We start from the raw sequence: 18504 nt of genomic DNA, 5'->3' as shown, positions 1-18504 counted from the left end.
ACATCAAAGCTTTTTTGGTGGTCCTAAATCTAGACCACCCTCTACGATTTCTAGGAAATGTGTCACAAACATTAAAGAGATTTAACAGGATCTTAAGCACTTACAAATGTGTCATATGGTACGAATCGCAGGAAAAAGTACAAATTGGAATTTGTAACATATCATACCAACTCCAGGGGGAAAATAAAAAATAAGGACGTAACATATCATAAGATATGGATGATCATGATATGGATGACCCATTTTGCCTCGTGAGTGCTACTTCAAAACTACTAGCTACTACAAAAACTCTGCTGCATCACTTTAAAGATCAGAAATGTGTGTGTGGTCTAGGTATCTAGCTACTGTAGGATCTGAATGACTGGCAACAATCTGTCAGTTAGATGTAATGCTCTCTATCTGCTCCCACAGACCAGTGACTTAGCCCAGGTTCCAGAGGAGGACGACGCTCACAGCAGTCAACATGAACTCACCAGGAAGCACAGTGATAATGGTGAGTACTGTACACGGTGTACCAAGAGGCAGCCATCAGTCACTAAGAGGCAGCCATCAGTCACTAAGAGGCAGCTATCAGTCACTAAGAGGCAGCCATCAGTCACTAAGAGGCAGCCATCAGTCACTAAGAGGCAGCCATCAGTCACTAAGAGGCAGCCATCAGCCACTAAGAGGCAGCCATCAGCCACTAAGAGGCAGCCATCAGCCACTAAGAGGCAGCCATCAGCCACTAAGAGGCAGCCATCAGCCACTAAGAGGCAGCCATCAGCCACTAAGAGGCAGCCATCAGCCACTAAGAGGCAGCCATCAGCCATGAAGCCATCAGTGACTAAGAGACAGCCATCAGTGACTGAGGCAGCCATCAGTGACACTGGGAAATGCACTTCTGTTATGCATAGACTTTATGAATGAAACATTACTGACTGCTCAATGGTATGTCTATAACCTTATATGCCAGATCCTTGATCTAAATTCCAGTTGATTCACTGAATGTAATGGATGCTCACGGAATGTAATGGATACTCACTGAATGTAATGGATATTCTCTGAATGTAATGGATACTCACTGAATGTCATGGATATTCACTGAATGTAATGGATACTCACTGAATGTAATGAATATTCTCTGAATGTAATGGATACTCACTGAATGTAATGGATGCTCACGGAATGTAATGGATACTCACTGAATGTAATGGATATTGACTGAATGTAATGGATGCTCACTGAATGTAATGGATTCTCACTGAATGTAATGGATACTCACTGAATGTAATGGATACTCACTGAATGTCATGGATGCCGACTGAATGTAATGGATACTCACTGAATGTAATGGATATTCTCTGAATGTAATGGATACTCACTGAATGTAATGGATACTCACGGAATGTAATGGATGCCGACTGAATGTAATGGATACTCACTGAATGTAATGGATGCCGACAATGTATTGGATGCTCACTGAATGTAATGGATGCGGGACTGAATGCATTGGATTCTCAGTTCTATGTACTGTACTTAGTGTAAGATCTCAAAGAGGAAGAGTAATACGCCTATTGCCCTGACCTTTTGCATGCAGTAGCATTCACCCAGGACAATGAAGTTGTAGAAGGGACACTGGTTGAAGTAGACCTCACGTTATTCAAAATGCCTTTAGAAGCTCCACAAAAAGAATATAATCTGACCCCTGAGGATTGAGGAAGGGTAACCTTCTACTGTGTTCCTCTCTACTTGCCACATGTAGAGACTGTAATTACTCCCCAATGCTACTTGAATATCTGGACAGTGCTCACTAAAAAGAGGAAAATATGGGACAGATTCCAGCATGGGAATCTGTCCCATTAGTAATCCCATCTGAATACTCTATTGCTTTCTGAAATGATGTATTTGTTTATGAAATAGCTTTTCTATCACAGCTTGTACTGTAAAAATAAATACTTAGGTTTATTCCAGGACATTCAGTAGATGAAATCCCACTGCTATCGAGATTCATCCAAGCTTCGCTGTCTTTTCTATGATTGTCAAAGTGTTGATAGCTTTACTGTTGTCTTTGATAATTGAAGTATTTGTCGTTGATCTGGGGTGATTTACTGAATGTTTTGACATTTTCCAGTGTTTACATCACTTGAGAATGGGACGGAGCCCATTCCCTATTGCCACGTAGCTGAGAGGAAACCTGATGATTCACCGGTAAGGAACACAAACACTTACAGTATAGTAACCAGATTCCCTGTAACTCCAAGGAGGGCAGCGGAGAGAAAAGTTCAACTTCCACACAGACTTTTTCCTACTGTGAATTACATTAGTGTTACTCATTTAATTCCCATCCAAGCATATCAGTGGAATGCTAAGGGAGTTACAGATATTTTTTACGTTAGAAATGGTGTAATTGTGTGTTGAACTCATCCAGGATGCCTCTGAACACTCAGATGCTTTGAGACAACAGGGTCAGTAGAGAGAGAAAAGGGTACAGCATGGCAGCTGAGGGTGTGAGAAACAGCCAGCCTGTCTTGTCTTACACAGGTGGAACAGAGTAGAACACACCAACATCATTTTAATACTGTTTTATGAGGTCACAAATAATGTCTCTTGCCTGCCTCATCTACAGTACAGTTCCGTTGTCTTGGGCGATGCGCTCTTTCATGACGAAACACAAATGCATTGAGAAAGACTGCTGGCACATAGAACCCAGGTAGAAGTAAACACTGCAAGAACTGTTCATGACAAATCATAATAACCTCTGTTCTGGAAATGGAAAATACAAAGTTATTGTTCTTCAGTGGAACCCAGTGACTGATTATTTTCTCAGCTCTTATTGTTTGTGTGTGCTGCAGAAATGTCCCTCTAGAATGTCTCTTAACCCACGGCTATCCTTAGTCTATTGCCCATTTGTCCTACGGACCATCACATTGACATAAAGTCTAAGGATAGCACAAACTGCTCTGGAGACAAATGAGCTCTGGGCTTAGTAAGGTTGGTGTCATCCCAATTTGAAATATGCAATTGTCTATAATGGGTAGGGCTTGAACCTACCCAAAAGAGGAGAAGTGTGAAAATCCTATCATTAACTAGCTTCTAAACTTAGATTTCAACATGTCATAATTAGTCTATGCCGAGGAAGAAAACTGACATGAGACATTAGCTTTTGTTGTCTGTTGGCCCTGAGCAAATCATAGCTCTGGACTAAAGGATGTCCTGAGATATTGTACAGTATTCTATTGAAAGCTTCTGAGAACTGTGTCTGTGCTGTGTGTGCTCGTGGGCTGTACTCTACTCTGTGCCTTCAGCCTGAGACCTGATCCTGAGCCAGTTCTTGCTGTGTGGGTGTCCATCAGCATGCTACTTACTATTGGCCAGACTCCCATCACTACTTACTTTCCCAGGAGTTAGGAGAAAAACACATCTCCCTTACAGACAAATTATACCCTTGCCTCGGCCACTGACACACACAGATATGAATAGGCTTTTACCCTGATGTTTATATCTCCAGCTCCGGTCTGTGCAATATTTATTTTCTGCGCGCAGCCTGACACGTTACAAAACTAGTGCAAACTCCATTCTGTTCCCTGTAGTGTAATATTGATTAGCAAACCTCAGACAGATTTATTTTGCCCTCTCTCTGGCTTCTACGGTGGTAGAATGAAAAAAAAATACATGTATAAGAAATGCCGTATTCATGTTCCCAGAACATGTTTCATATTTGTAAGATTTCTAGCCAGCCTCTATCATTCATTTGACATGTTTATCCTTAATGTCAACGTTGGAAACGACCAAAAACACAAAAAAAATACAGAGAAACACAAAGATATACAAGCAAACATGCATGTGAATGTGCACACACACATACGTACACACACACACACACACACACACACTATGCGATCTCTCCTGGCCAGCTCGCTGAAACATGTAAAGTGGTATTTTCCACCACTCTTATCTTGCTGAGCTGAGCACGGCTGGGAGGATGTCGTTTGTTCGTCTGAAGGCAGATCTTTAAAAGCAGCCTGGCACCCAAACACAAGGACACACAGACACAGGCTCTACAGGATAATGAGCAGAGGAATGAACCACGCTGCAGGAGCAGATTGTCCCGTGTTGCCTCTTGTCCTATCTGAAATGAGAGACACAAATTACTAGCTGGCCTATTCAATTGTACAGCCCATTTCTTGTCCTATATTCCAGACCAACCAACAACTGTTCCCTGGACATCTTACATCCCCATGTCTTGAATGATTGAGAAGTAATCAAATGGCTTGTACATTGTTTTCTTACACTGATTTGTGAACTTAGATTTTTTTTTGCTGCTCGTTTAACTCTTCACTCTGTCTCATTGGCCCTACTGCAGTTATCATTGTTTTGAAATTTTCCAATGTAATGGCCACCATACAGACAAATATAACCACCCAGGGCGGAGGAAATGTCCCCAGAGAGCTGTTAGTCTGCCATAATGATCCCCTAAAGTTTCTGTTGTGCCTTACCGCATTTTCACCCAGGGCCAGCAGAACATTTCACCCAGGGCCAGCAGAACGGTTCACCCAGGGCCAGCAGAACATTTCACCCAGGGCCAGCAGAACGGTTCACCCAGGGCCAGCAGAACATTTCACCCAGGGCCAGCAGAACATTTCACCCAGGGCCAGCAGAACATTTCACCCAGGGCCAGCAGAACGGTTCACCCAGGGCCAGCAGAACATTTCACCCAGGGCCAGCAGAACATTTCACCCAGGGCCAGCAGAACGGTTCACCCAGGGCCCGCAGAACATTTTACCCAGGGCCAGCAGAACATTTCACCCAGGGCCAGCAGAACATTTCACCCAGGGCCAGCAGAACGGTTCACCCAGGGCCAGCAGAACGGTTCACCCAAGGCCAGCAGAACATTTCACCCAGGGCCAGCAGAACGGTTCACCCAGGGCCAGCAGAACGGTTCACCCAGGGCCAGCAGAACGGTTCACCCAAGGCCAGCAGAACGGTTCATCCAAGGCCAGCAGAACGGTTCACCCAGGGCCAGCAGTACATTTCACCCAGGGCCAGCAGCGCACATACACAATCCATGTCTCAATTGTCTCAAGGCTTAAAAATCCTCTTTAACCTGTCTCCTCCCCTTCATCTACACTGATTGAAGTGGATTAATGGTGACATCAATAAAGCATCATAGCTTTCACCTGGATTCACCTGGCCAGTCTATGCCATGGAAAGAGCAGGTGTTCCTAATGTTTTGTACACTCAGTCTACATGTAAACAGGAGTAACAGTGACAAGTAACAGGCTAAAATAGATAGGTACTAATGGCAATCAATAATCAGTGAACAGCAGCGTAGTGGTAGTAATAAATCAAATCAATAATCATTTCAGCAGCAGCGTAGGTGTGAGGGTGAGCAGTAGTTATTAGCCATTTAACAGTCTTATGGCCAGGGGATAGAAGCTGTTTAGTCGTCTGTTGGTCTGAGCCTTGATGAACCGGGACCGTCTGCCAGACTGGAGCATGGAGAACAGTCCATGTCTCGGGTGGCTGGAGTCTTTGGCAATTTTATGGGCCTTTCTCAGACACCGCCTGGCATTCTGGGTCATTGTGACATTGCGACTAATTGTGACAAAAGCAGAAAGTGCCTAAAGGTGCGTACAAATACGGTTACTGAATGTGTCTGCGATAATTGTGTTAGCACGTCTCTAACAACATCCTCTCCGCCCCTGCTATTATTGTCTTTTCATTTCCTGGGAGCTTATGAAAACAGATCAACTCAACAAGAGGATGCTTCCTCCCACACATGTATATAATGTTGTGGAAACTTTACAGTAGCAGGTGGCAGAACGACTTCAGCAATTCTCTCTTTTTTTCATCGGAACAAGAGCTCATTCTATTCTAGGAATAATCAAAAGGAATGAGTAATAATCAAAAGTAATGCATTTCCTCTGTGATTTGATTAGGGAATAACAGCAAACCTGTAGTAGTTTTTTTGCACGTCTATACTCTGTTTTGTGGATCGTGCTGACAGCTGCTGTGTGTGTGTGTGTGCGTGTGCGTGTGCGTGTGCGTGTGTGTGTGTGTGTATGCGTGTGTGTTTTGCCTTGCAGGAGAGGAAATGGCTGCAGAAGGACACACTTCAGCTCAACACCTATGTTGCTTTGTTTACATTCACTCCCCAGGAGAGTGAAGACCTGGAGATGAGGTCAGTGGTATACACAAACACACACACACACATTCCTTTTTTCTCTCCAAGTTGATATTATTTTTGTGACTGGCCCCCAATTGTGGTGGCAAATTGTCATGGAAATAAGCTTCAGTCGACCCACACATCTACACACACAAATCTACACACATATCTACACGCACAAATCTACACACACTGAAGCTGTCCGTTAACCTGGTAGCAAGCACCAGTGGCAAGTCAGTCACACATTACCGTTGTTTCACTTTTGTAATACTTACAAAAACAGTGTCATAAATGGTGTGACTGATTTATGGGACTGCTTAGTTTAAACTCTCTTATCTACAAGGGCCAGAAGCTCCTACTAGCTCACTGTCAGAACAGGGTGTTTGATTGATTTCTGATGGGCCTTGGCCTTGCCTGGACATTTCCTGCATTTTCTTTGTTAAAACCACGACGTTAACAATTACCTTAGGTTTCTCTTGAATGTAGAACACACTGTGTTTACCTCGATAAGCAGGCAGACGTCACTGAATGCATGCTGTAGTCACTGCTCAATAGATATCTGGTCTTTGCCAGTGCTATTCTCTAATACAACATGAATAAACACTGTCTGTTTTGTTATGCATGACAATTAAATTGTCTGTGATTTGTGTGTGGTCTTCTGCTTGTACTTTGCTCAGTTTAATGACCATAAGACCATTAATCATGAGCCAGGCATAAACCCACATTAATTCATTTGATTATAAAGATATCGACACATGAATATGGTTATGATTTGACCCGATTCATTAGCTTATAAAGATGTTGTTACATAAATATGGTTGTGATTTGACACAATTACAATATGATGAGACAGAAAGACAATACCTGATGGTTTATTGCTTATCATAAACTGTGGTTCGTGCCCTAAATGCTGATTTGCTGACAGCCGTGATATATCAGACCGTATTCCACAGGTATGACAAAACATGTACTTTTAATTGCTCTATTTGGTAACCAGTTTATAATAGAAATAAGAATAGAAATAAGGCACCTCTGAGGTTTTTGGTATATGGCCAATATACTTTACCACAGCTAAGGGCTCTATCCAGTCACTCCGCATTGCGTTGTGCTAAAGACCAGCCCTTAGCCGTGGTATATTGGCCATAAACCACACCCACTCGGGCCTCATTGCTTAATGAGACAAATATCAACGTCTTTGTGATATTTTTTGGAACCTGTGGAAAGCTGGCAACCCACTGGGCACACACTTGTTGTTTCCATGTCATTTTAATTAAATTACGTTGAACCAACGTGGAATAGATGTTGAATTGACGTCTGTGCCCAGTGAGAATTGTCTGGACTACGTAAATATTAACATATAGGGCACCATTTTCGTTATGTCATTTTGCAATGGGCCCTTAAGAAATAAGAGTTTCTCTCTCAACAGCCCTTGACCCTAAGTATCCATTTTACTCCATCGTTCCCTTAGTAATCCAGTCCTTGGATCTGGCGTGTATAATGTCTACACTGTCTCCTCTCAGACGCTCCAATCATCTGAGATCTTCCTCCTTGCTCCCCAGAAAGACTTCAATCATCCCCCACTTCATTTGAAATTCATTCACACCCACATCACAGCATGACTCCCAACCCACAAATAGCTGCTGTACAGTTGGGTGCTGCTTCAAAGTGTTGTTTTAAATCTTCTCCTATGAAAGACAAGCTAGACAGGATCTAGGTCTCAGGTTCCCATTACAGACCCTAATCAACACTTCAGACAGACACAATAAATCACATTGTACTGTGGACTTTAAAGGCACCCTCATCAAAAGGTGGAGAAATTTCACTCTCTTTTTACATTACATGTTGTGACACCTGTCTTGTGATAACTTTCTTCTGTATAATTTGTTATTAGCCTACTGCAACATGATGATTTTAGTTTATTTTTTATTATACTAGGCAAGTCAGTTAAGAATAAATTCTTATTTTCAATGACGGCCGTGGAACATTGGGTTAACTGCCTTGTTCAGGGGCAGAACGACAGATTTTTACCTTGTCAGCTCGGGGATTTGATCGTGCAGCCTTCCGGTTACTAGTCCAACACTCTAGCCACTAGGCTACCTTCCGGTCACTAGTCCAGCACTCTAGCCACTAGGCTACCTTCTGGTTACTAGTCCAACACTCTAGCCACTAGGCTACCTTCCGGTTACTAGTCCAACACTCTAGCCACTAGGCTACCTTCTGGTTACTAGTCCAACACTCTAACCACTAGACTACCTTCCGGTTACTAGTCCAACACTCTAGCCACTAGGCTACCTTCTGGTTACTAGTCCAACACTCTAACCACTAGACTACCTTCCGGTTACTAGTCCAACACTCTAGCCACTAGGCTACCTTCCGGTTACTAGTCCAACACTCTAGCCACTAGGCTACCTTCCGGTTACTAGTCCAACACTCTAGCCACTAGGCTAACTTCTGGTTACTAGTCTAACACTCTAGCCACTAGGCTACCTTCCGGTTACTAGTCCAACACTCTAGCCACTAGGCTACCTTCCGGTTACTAGTCCAACACTCTAGCCACTAGGCTACCTTCTGGTTACTAGTCCAACACTCTAGCCACTAGGCTACCTTCTGGTTACTAGTCCAACACTCTAGTCACTAGGCTACCTGTCGCCCCCACGATGATGGTGATGAAACCATAAAAGCATGATTCCAAACATATTCCGATTGGCAATATATTTAATAAACCAAAACGTCCCTCTTTTTTTTTATAATTGAAAGATCTCAATAGATGACCATTTTTAACATGTTCAAACTAAAACCACAGTGTTTTTCCTCTCACAGACCTGTCTCAATAGACAGGATATTTTTTAAAGAGATATTATGACTCTAGCAATCAACGAGTCATAATTGAAACATTATTTCTGATTTTTCTTTCTTATTGTCAGATTAAATCTAATTTACAGCATCAGAGACGTTGATTTTTTTTAATACACAATTTATTTCTAATTTAGACCCGGAGACAGAATCATACTGGCAGACGACTCCAATGATGACTGGTGGAAGGTATGTATTTAAGTGGAAGACAGCTAGTACTGACATTTAAACCACTACACCACACCAGTCCAGGGCCGGCGTTATGGGGGGGCCTTAGGGGGCCTGGCCCATCCTACTCTACCTCCCTACCCTACCCTACCCTACCCTACCCTACCCTACCCTACCTCCTTACCCTACCCTACCCTACCCTACCTCCTTACCCTACCCTACCCTACCCTACCTTACCTTACCTTACCCTACCCTACCCTACCCTACCTCCTTACCCTACCATCCCCTACTCTACCCTACCCTACCCTACCCTACCCTACCCTACCCTACCCTACCCTACCCTACCCTACCTCCTTACCCTACCCTACCCTACCTCCTTACCCTACCCTACCCTACCCTACCTTACCCTACCCTACCCTACCTCCTTACCCTACCCTACCCTACCCTACCCTACCCTACCCTACCTCCTTACCCTACCCTACCCTACCCTACCCTACCCTACCTTACCCTACCCTACCCTACCCTACCCTACCTTACCCTAACCTACCCTACCCTACCTCCTCTTTGATAATTCATTTGACAGAGACACGCGCCAACAGACAGACTCATCAATCTCAGTTAAAGCATCCAAGCGAATGAAGCAGCGCCCCTTTGTCTCAGTATGTGTAGACCATGTAGCTGATGCTGTCTGTACCAAAATAGCATGGCATGTGTTTTTACTATAATTTAAAATGTTGTATCAAGAAGAAGGGGATGTTTGTGTGGAGAATATGGTGCATCTCTCTCCAGAATGCATTTGTAGGAAAGAGCGCATTTGGCAATGTCTGATTTCTGATTGTTTTAACTCACCACGTACAACACTAATAAGCTGAGCCTCTCAGGCAATTTTTTCTTCACCTCACACAAGTCAACAAAGTCTGTTTTTTTTACATCCATTGTGAATGATAATTCCTCAGTATGTGAAAAATCTATCCAACACTCCCGGCCTCGATAATCACCAAGCCTTGGTGTGAAAGAGCTAAATATCATGATCCCATATATCCAGTGGAAACATCATTAAAAAACAAACATATTTCTGTCCTGAGCTCACTGGCGCAGGAAACTCACATGGGCCCGGAATAGCCTAGTTGATACAATGTTGCAAGTTCACTAGCTACAGCTACAGCTTCAGGCTGGACCAAGTGATGATTTGATACAATGTTGCACTTCACTAGCAATAGCTCAAGACAGATAGAAAGGGAGGCAGAGAGATGAATGTGATTGAAAGAACCAGAATTTTCATCAGGATATTTTCTACTGTTTGTATTTGTCGACTTTACGCCTATGTATTTTACTTAGTTGACGATGGAAGTTATAGGCCTACTGCTGCATTGGCCTATAGGCTGTCTCTGAGTTCTATGCTGTCATTTCTTTAGCCGCCAATGGATCACAGTGTATCAATGTGTCCATATGAGGTTGGTGCTCTCGCCATAGTTCAATTTGAACTTTTACATGTTTATCATTATACTTCAGATTTTTATGATTAACCACATGACGATAATTGAGAAAAAAACTAAAACGTTATTATTGAAATGAAACTGTTCCAGGAAATGATGCGTATAAAAATGATCATGACTGGCAAGCAGATCGGTAGAAGTGGTAGGATAAATTGTAAGTTTCCCCAAACTTGAAACTCACCAGCTGCCTATGTGCTTTACCATTAGACCCATTAACCCATTGTGAACGCTCAAGCGGGTGCACACATAGGAGGTCCTGTGGAAAAACATGCCCCCCCCTATGGAAATCAAAGGCCAGTCCAACGGATTCTTTCTGGCGCTGGGTCTGCACCAGTCTGCTGCCATGTTAGTAATACCAGGAGCTGTGATGGTGTATAATGTTTCTTCTGGATGATGGATCTAGGGCATGATCGAGGACAGGATCGGTTTCTTCCCAGCAGCCTTTGCTCACCAGGTGAAGACCGGAGACAGAGTGTTCAGGTGTCACCGGACGTTTATCGGCTGTAAGGAGCAAGGCCAGATCACTCTGAAGGAGGGCCAGGTATGTGATCTCACTGTTACCCGCAATACAATGATAATTGTGGCCTGTCTGGTTGAGTGTTAATGCCCGGCCTCCGGCACGCATGTTTGCGGTTTCGTCATAGGTTTGAATCAGGCCTTCTGCCTTTTGAGACGACCTCTCTCTATCTTTCTGTCTCTCTATCTTGCGATCTCTAGCCCTTTTATCTTTCCATCTTGCTATCTCTATCTCTATTTCTATCTCTCTATATCTCTATCTCTCTCTATCTTTCCTGTCATCCTCTATCTGTACATCTCCAATAAAATCTGAAATTCCATAACAGCATTATTTTAAATCATACCATAATTATGTCAAACGATTTTGGGACAAAAAAGTACCCAATTATCCCCAATTGAACTAATATACAAGAAAACATGATTGTTATTATCGGTTGTTAAAGAATTGTATAGTTAGTCCCTTAAATGTTTCCATGTACAACTTGACTTGCTGCAGTTCATGTTTAAGCCCAAAATACAAGTGGACATCAGATACAGTTCATATGCTCACCAATTCCCATAGGCAATGGGAGTCCTGGGCACTCAGTCCAAAGACTCTCTCCCGGGACATTCACTTCAAAGGAGGGACCTGAGCTGGCCAATTGGTAGTCCCCCCCCCTCTCAGCAGTTTCCATGGCATTACCATTTTGGCACGGCAAATGCCGTCTCAAATCCTTTTCCCACAATGCTTTGCATGGCCATTTTAGGATTCAGAGGAGAGTTCATGCTAGTAACCCCCAATGGAGATGCATCCATTCCTAACACTTTGAAAATGACTCAGTGACCTCATAGCTCTGCCTCCATCCCCAATGAGTAGCAACATCCGCTGTTTCCAGTCACACAGCCATTCACACTACCCCTCTGCAGCTGTATCAAAGACTATTCAAACTACCCCTCTGCAGCTGTATCAAAGACTATTCAAACTACCCCTCTGCAGCTGTATCAAAGACTATTCAAACTACCCCTCTGCAGCTGTATCAAAGACTATTCAAACTACCCTCTACAGCTGTATAAAATACTATTCAAACTACCCCTCTGCAGCTGTATAAAATACTATTCAAACTACCCCTCTACAGCTGTATAAAATACTATTCAAACTACCCCTCTGCAGCTGTATCAAAGACTATTCAAACTACCCCTCTACAGCGGTATCAAAGACTATCAGGCAAATACAGACAGGTGTCATTGTTGTTTGGTGGGAGAATTAAATATTTCTTACAGTGACCCTAAAGCTACTTCGCCCTTTAGGGCCACTGTGCATTGTGAATTGAATGTGTTAAAATGTGTTTTGTTTGTACAAAAAGCAACTAAATCACAAGATCATTATTCACTGTTTCATCAGATTTGTGTAAGCGGTGAGGATGAACACAGTGGCTTCATCCGAGTGGCCAGTGGAAAGAAGAGAGGCTATGTGCCCTGTGATGTCCTGGAAAACATCTGAGAGCGAGAGAGAGAAATAGAGAGTGCTGGAGAGCGATAACGAGAGGAAGAGAAGGAGAGAGAGGAGGGAGGAGAGGCACAGTGGCACACTACCATGATGCGCAGGGATGGCTCTGACAGTAGCACTGATTAGATGCCAACCTCAGGCGTGAGGGAGAGGACCATTCTTCCCACAAAATGGCCGCCTGAAACCATGGAGGAAATCCTCTGAGCTGTGGATCCAAAATATTTCTGTTGCCATTAAGGGAATAGCTTTGTCAGAGTCAGAGCCAACCTTCCTCTTTCCCTTTTAGCCTGAAGGGGAAAATGTTGCGACGGATCAGATAACCTGACTTTGTGGTCACAGGGAGGGAGAGTGGGGTGATTGCATCTCTGGATTTGGTTAGATTTTTATTCCGATTTTGTTTGATTTTTAGGACAGCTGAGCATTGTTTGTTCTTTGTGGGATTTCCCAGTGGAGAATGCAGGTGAAGCATCATGCATGAATATACTGAATGTACTCGTGTGTCTACTACTGAGACAGAGAGAGAAAGTAACTTTCTTTATCCATACATTCTTGCTTATTTAGCATCAGCTGCAGTATGTTTGAACCACTTGTTTAACCTAAAGCCCAAATGTTCAAGCACTTGTTCTCTATAGCCGAAGATTCTGTTCTGAAATAATCAAATAATATTTTATTCACTTACGCTAACTTTGATGCAAGCAGTTGAGGTTACAAACAGCATATTAATCAAAAGCATAGAAGATAAGTCCCTTTTCTTCTATGCTCGTATGATGGCTCTACTGAGTCTTGATAGCCTCAAGCTCACAACTACAGACCCATTCTCCCAAGAATCCGTCCCTCTGTGATACAAAAAAATTCCATACATTGGATTTGTCACTGGAGAGGAACAACAAAAAGAATTAGACGAAGCAGAAATGTATCAAGATTTCTGAGGTAGTATTGTTCAAATTGAGAAAAATATTTTGCACAAATCTAGTGATGTTCCTAGTCTAGCTGCTTACCCATCCACATGTGCGTTTAAAAAATGACACCACAAAAGGACTACAAACCTGTCAAACAGATTTTGTGAATATTTCAAAACAATGAATACCTAATTTGCAACTTAGTCTGGTGATAATGTTCTCTTCGGGTAACTCATCATGACATTGTTTCTTGATGTGTTTTATAAAGGATAATGGATTTGATGAGAAATTATGTGAATTTAGGAAGCGGGCAAGCTCTAACAAGTGGTTAGATCAATTGTTTTTGAATATATGTCATAAAATCTGCATACCTGTTGTAGTGTCTTGGTGTGGTATCTAATATACATTTCGACACAATTACATTACATTTTATACACCATAACAAGTCAACCAAAACAAGTTATATACATTCTTTTCTTTTACAAATGGCTTTTTACACCTGTTATTGTCAAAATATTTGATCAGAGAAGCTTCAATGCATGAGCTACTTGAAATTCAGCTTTGATTTACATTCATGTATGCTTGCTCCAATTGCACTAAATGGTCACTCAGATATGGCTATTCATGTTAAACAATGTAAACCCATTTTTCATCGAATCAAGACATGCTTGTTGAGATGTAACTATCCCTTTAATGTCACTCTTTATGACACACTCCTGTTCAATTCCTTTCTCTTGAGGAATAGCAATATTCTTTGAGGATTTCTTGATCATCCTCATGTATATTTGTTTTCTGTTAAAATATTATTATGAACTGTCAAAGGAAAGGTATGGTAGTAAATGTGTCTCTCTATAAGTTCATCTAAGCTGCACTGAAACTCCGTGAACTTTCAATAAATTCCCTAGTTTTCCCGAAATCCCAGTTGGAGGATTTTGGGAATAAGAAGACAATTAGCAGGAAATATGGAATCTTCCAACTAGGATCTCTGGGAAACCAGGGAATATATTGAAAGTTCCTGAAATGTTGCAACCATAGTCAAAGACCACTGTATTGTATAGATTGTATGCACAGAATAAAAAATAAATTGATTAGAATTTTTTTAAATCAATTGTATCAATTTATTATCGCCGTTTGGGGAAACTATTTACAGAATATATAAAGCACTGTCCTTAACTCGAGATAGATAGCTTTGTCTTCATACTCGGAACACAGAAAACATCACAGTCATGTATGCCTGTGCTGACTATACATTGAAGTATAAAGGAAGTTAGAGGTAGTTTCGCGAGCCTATACTTTTATTTTTTTATTTTTTTTGTTTTGAATTTGTACCCCTTTTTCTCCCCAATTTCGTGGTATCCAATTGTTGTAGTAGCTACTATCTTGTCTCATCGCTACAACTCCCGTACGGGCTCGGGAGAGACGAAGGTTGAAAGTCATGCGTCCTCCGATACGCAACCCAACCAGCCGCACTGCTTCTTAACACAGCGCGCATCCAACCCGGAAGCCAGCCGACGGCTACACGGCTACACCGTGCACCTGGCAACCTTGGCTAGCGCGCCCTGCGCCCGGCCCGCCACAGGAGTCGCTGGTGCACGATGAGACAAGGACATCCCTACCGACCAAGCCCTCCCTAACCCGGACGACGCTAGGCCAATTGTGCGTCGCCCCACGGACCTCCCGGTCGCGGCCGGTTACGACAGAGCCTGGACGCGAACCCAGGGACTCTGATGGCACAGCTGGCACTGCAGTACAGCGCCCTTAACCACTGCGCCACCCGGGAGGCCCTCGCGAGCCTATACTAACTAGCTTTGGTGCAGATACCCATAGACTTCCAGTCATTGCGCTAATGCTAGTTAACATTTTCTTGTGAAACTACCTTTAACTTCCTTCATGCTGGACATAGCGACATAAAAATGGTATCCACCAGTATGACCTCCAATATAATACTAGCTAAGACAAGCCTTGGTTAACCTGGGGCCTGCTGCCCTATCAGAGAAAATATCTTATGAGGACCCATCTACCGTGATGAAGAGGCTGCTTCCCCCCTCATCCTCACCTACTTCCCCTTCTGCAGCTCCATACACATTTTCTACATGAGAACAAAGAAAGGGATGCACATTCCCTCATAACAAATATAAATAATATGGGAATCACGTTGATATTTTCTGGAAATACTGATGCTCTACCTTCACAATAAAAATTGAAATATATTTCCCTTTGAAATCTCTGGTAATAAAATGTTGAATAGCTCACACGGTAGAACTGTTAACAACTACATGCCATGTGGCCATCTAGACTGATCACATATTTTATGCAGAAGAACACCCTCTACTGACAGCATTGTGCATTGTGTTCTCATGATTATACTGCAACATCCTGTAGCATCAAAACGCAATATAGTCACCAAGTCACTGAGTGATACAGTTTTCCATGTCTTTTTACACATCTTTCACAAACTATTCATAAAGCCCTACACAGACTGCCGTCCCTTTGATTCTCCCACCCACTACTTAATTAACTGTTGCTAATTGGCTCATAATTTGCTCAACTGTACTACTTTAATTATCTTCAAGCTGTCATTTTGTTTTTACTGCGGCTCCTAGGTTCACTAGCCCCATTAGGCAGCTGTTCAGAAGTGTAGTGGCTGCTGAAAGATTCTCCTGGCAGGGAGCAGAGACTGTTTTAAATACTCACCCTTGTCTTGTTCCCCTGTTTGTCATGACACAGGCTAGTCCACCAGGTCTGATACAGGCCTCAACCACCAGACTCTAGCACCCCTCCGTTGGTATTGGCCTGATATTAGCCTGTATTAACAACATTACAGTTAGTTTTTTAATCACTTTGGTGTAAAGTACAGAGCCTATAGAAAGTCTGCACCCTCTTTTTCACATGGTGTTGCGTTAAAGTAAAACATGTTTTTGATCTATACAGAATACTCCATAATGTCAAAGTGAAAATAAAATGATACACATATTTACAAATTAATTAAAATTAAATAAGTAAAATATAGTCGCATTAATATTCACCCCCTTTGTTTAGGCAAGCCTTAATTAGTTCAGAAGTAAAATGTGGCTTAACAAATCACATAAGTTATATGGACTCACTGTGTGAAATAAGAGGTTGACATTCTTTTTTAATGACTACCCCTTCCTCTGTTCCCCATACATAAAACATCTGTAAGGTCCCTCAGTCAAGTACTGAATTTTAAGCATAAATTAAACTACAAAGACTAGGGAGCTTTTCGAAAGCCTCATGAAGAAGGGCAGTGGTTGGTAGATGGTTAACATTAACAAATCAGACATTTAATATATCTATGCATGGTCAAGTTAATCATTATGCTGTGGATGATGTCATAAACCACCCAGACACATCAAAGATGCAGTTGTCCTTCTGAACTGAGCTGCAGGACATGAAGGAAACTGCTTAGGGATGTCACCAATGACAGAGTGAAAATAAGAATAAAAATATACAGAATAAAAATATTCCAAAATATGCATATGTATGCAACAAGGCACTAAAGTAGCACTGAAGAAGAAAACAAAACCAATCAAAGGAATACACTTTTTGGCCTAAATGTATACGTTTGGGGCAAATACATCACATCACTGAGTAACTGCCTCCTTATTTTCAAGCATGGTGATGGCTGCATCATGGTATGGGTATGCTTGACATTGGTAAAGACTGGGGAGTTTTTCAGGATGAAAATAAACGGGATGGAGCTAAGCACAGGCAAAATCCTAGAAGAAAACCTGCTTCAGTCTGCTTTACACCAGGGACTGGGGAAGGAATCACATTTCAGCAGGACAATAACCTACAACACAAAGACAAATCTACTCTGGAGTTGCTTACCAGCAAGACAGTAAATTGCAGCAACCGTTCTAAAGACGTGCCCTTGTTCTCTGTCTTTGTCATAACACAGGCCAGTGCACCACACCAGTGCTGATACAGGCCACAAACACTCTAGCATCCTCTGTTGGTATTGTGCTGACATTAGCCTGTATTGCATTGGCAACATTTAGCATTTAGGGTGTTGCAGAATGAACAAAAGTGCTAAATGGCTTGTTGTATGCAACAGGTTGATATCAGTAATAGGAATAGCGGAATAACAGTTTCAGATAGATGAGTAAGCATCAGTCATTTCACACTGCATGCACTTGGTCTGATGTTCGTTTGACATATATCACACATCTCACAAGATACACTCTTTGTGGTGCAATGGAGTGAGTGGGTGTGTGTGCGTGTGAGTGTGTTGGATGGGGAAGAAAGAGGTGCCAAACAAAATAGTCTAGCTTTAAGCCATTATAAATGGGCTAGAGTGGCAGTTTGTCACTTTGGGTAGTCAACATGAAAAAAAAGAGTAATTGACAGAATAACAAAAGAGAAACAGCAGGACAAGTGAGCTGTGATTAATGACACAGCAAAATCCACTCGGCGGCTTCATTGCTTCGCCTCGGCTAGGAAGGCCTGGACTATATCCAGATGGTCAGTTAGATTGCCTAAGGAAGTAAGAAGAAAAGAGTCTGCTTCAGTGACATAGAGCATAGGATCCATTCTCTTTGTTTTGTCAGTATTATAACCCCAACGATATATGCCTCTTCAAAATAGCCTTTCTATCGATATTACAGCAAGACTCTCTCAATGACTTTAATGAACTACAGACTCCTCACAGGCATATAGCCAGGTGTCACAAATTTGTCAAAACAATAATTGTATTAATTTCTCCCAGCATTTATACACAACTATTAATAAATCCCTGACCCATACAATGGGTAGACAAGGTCGTCTCAAATCAAATCAAATTTTATTGGTCACTTACACATGGTTAGCAGATGTTATTGTGAGTGTAGCTAAGTGCTTATGCTTCTAGATCCGACAGTGCAGCAGTATCTAACAGGTAATATCGAACAATTCCACAACAAGACCTAATATCTAACAAATTCC

The 18504-nt window shown here is 42.3% G+C and overlaps 1 protein-coding gene across 3 annotated transcripts in view; it reads left to right on the top strand.

Moving 5' to 3' along the window:
* The window catches only part of stac (SH3 and cysteine rich domain), a 52425-nt gene extending 37758 nt beyond the window's left edge, over positions 1-14667 (top strand). For all 3 annotated transcript variants that reach the window (XM_021574740.3, XM_021574738.3, XM_021574741.3), the window contains 6 exons: positions 412-493; positions 2111-2187; positions 6066-6160; positions 9136-9187; positions 11066-11203; positions 12560-14667. In XM_021574740.3, the coding sequence (XP_021430415.3) occupies positions 412-493; positions 2111-2187; positions 6066-6160; positions 9136-9187; positions 11066-11203; positions 12560-12658 (543 nt within the window). In that variant the 3' untranslated portion in view covers positions 12659-14667. The remainder of the gene's footprint in view (positions 1-411; positions 494-2110; positions 2188-6065; positions 6161-9135; positions 9188-11065; positions 11204-12559) is intronic.
* Positions 14668-18504: the final 3837 nt, after the last annotated feature.

The sequence above is a fragment of the Oncorhynchus mykiss genome, chromosome 19, assembly GCF_057628025.1.
Source record: "Oncorhynchus mykiss isolate SJ-2025 chromosome 19, ASM5762802v1, whole genome shotgun sequence".
Classification (NCBI taxonomy): Eukaryota; Metazoa; Chordata; class Actinopteri; order Salmoniformes; family Salmonidae; genus Oncorhynchus; species Oncorhynchus mykiss.
This window is presented reverse-complemented; position numbering and strand designations above follow the sequence as displayed.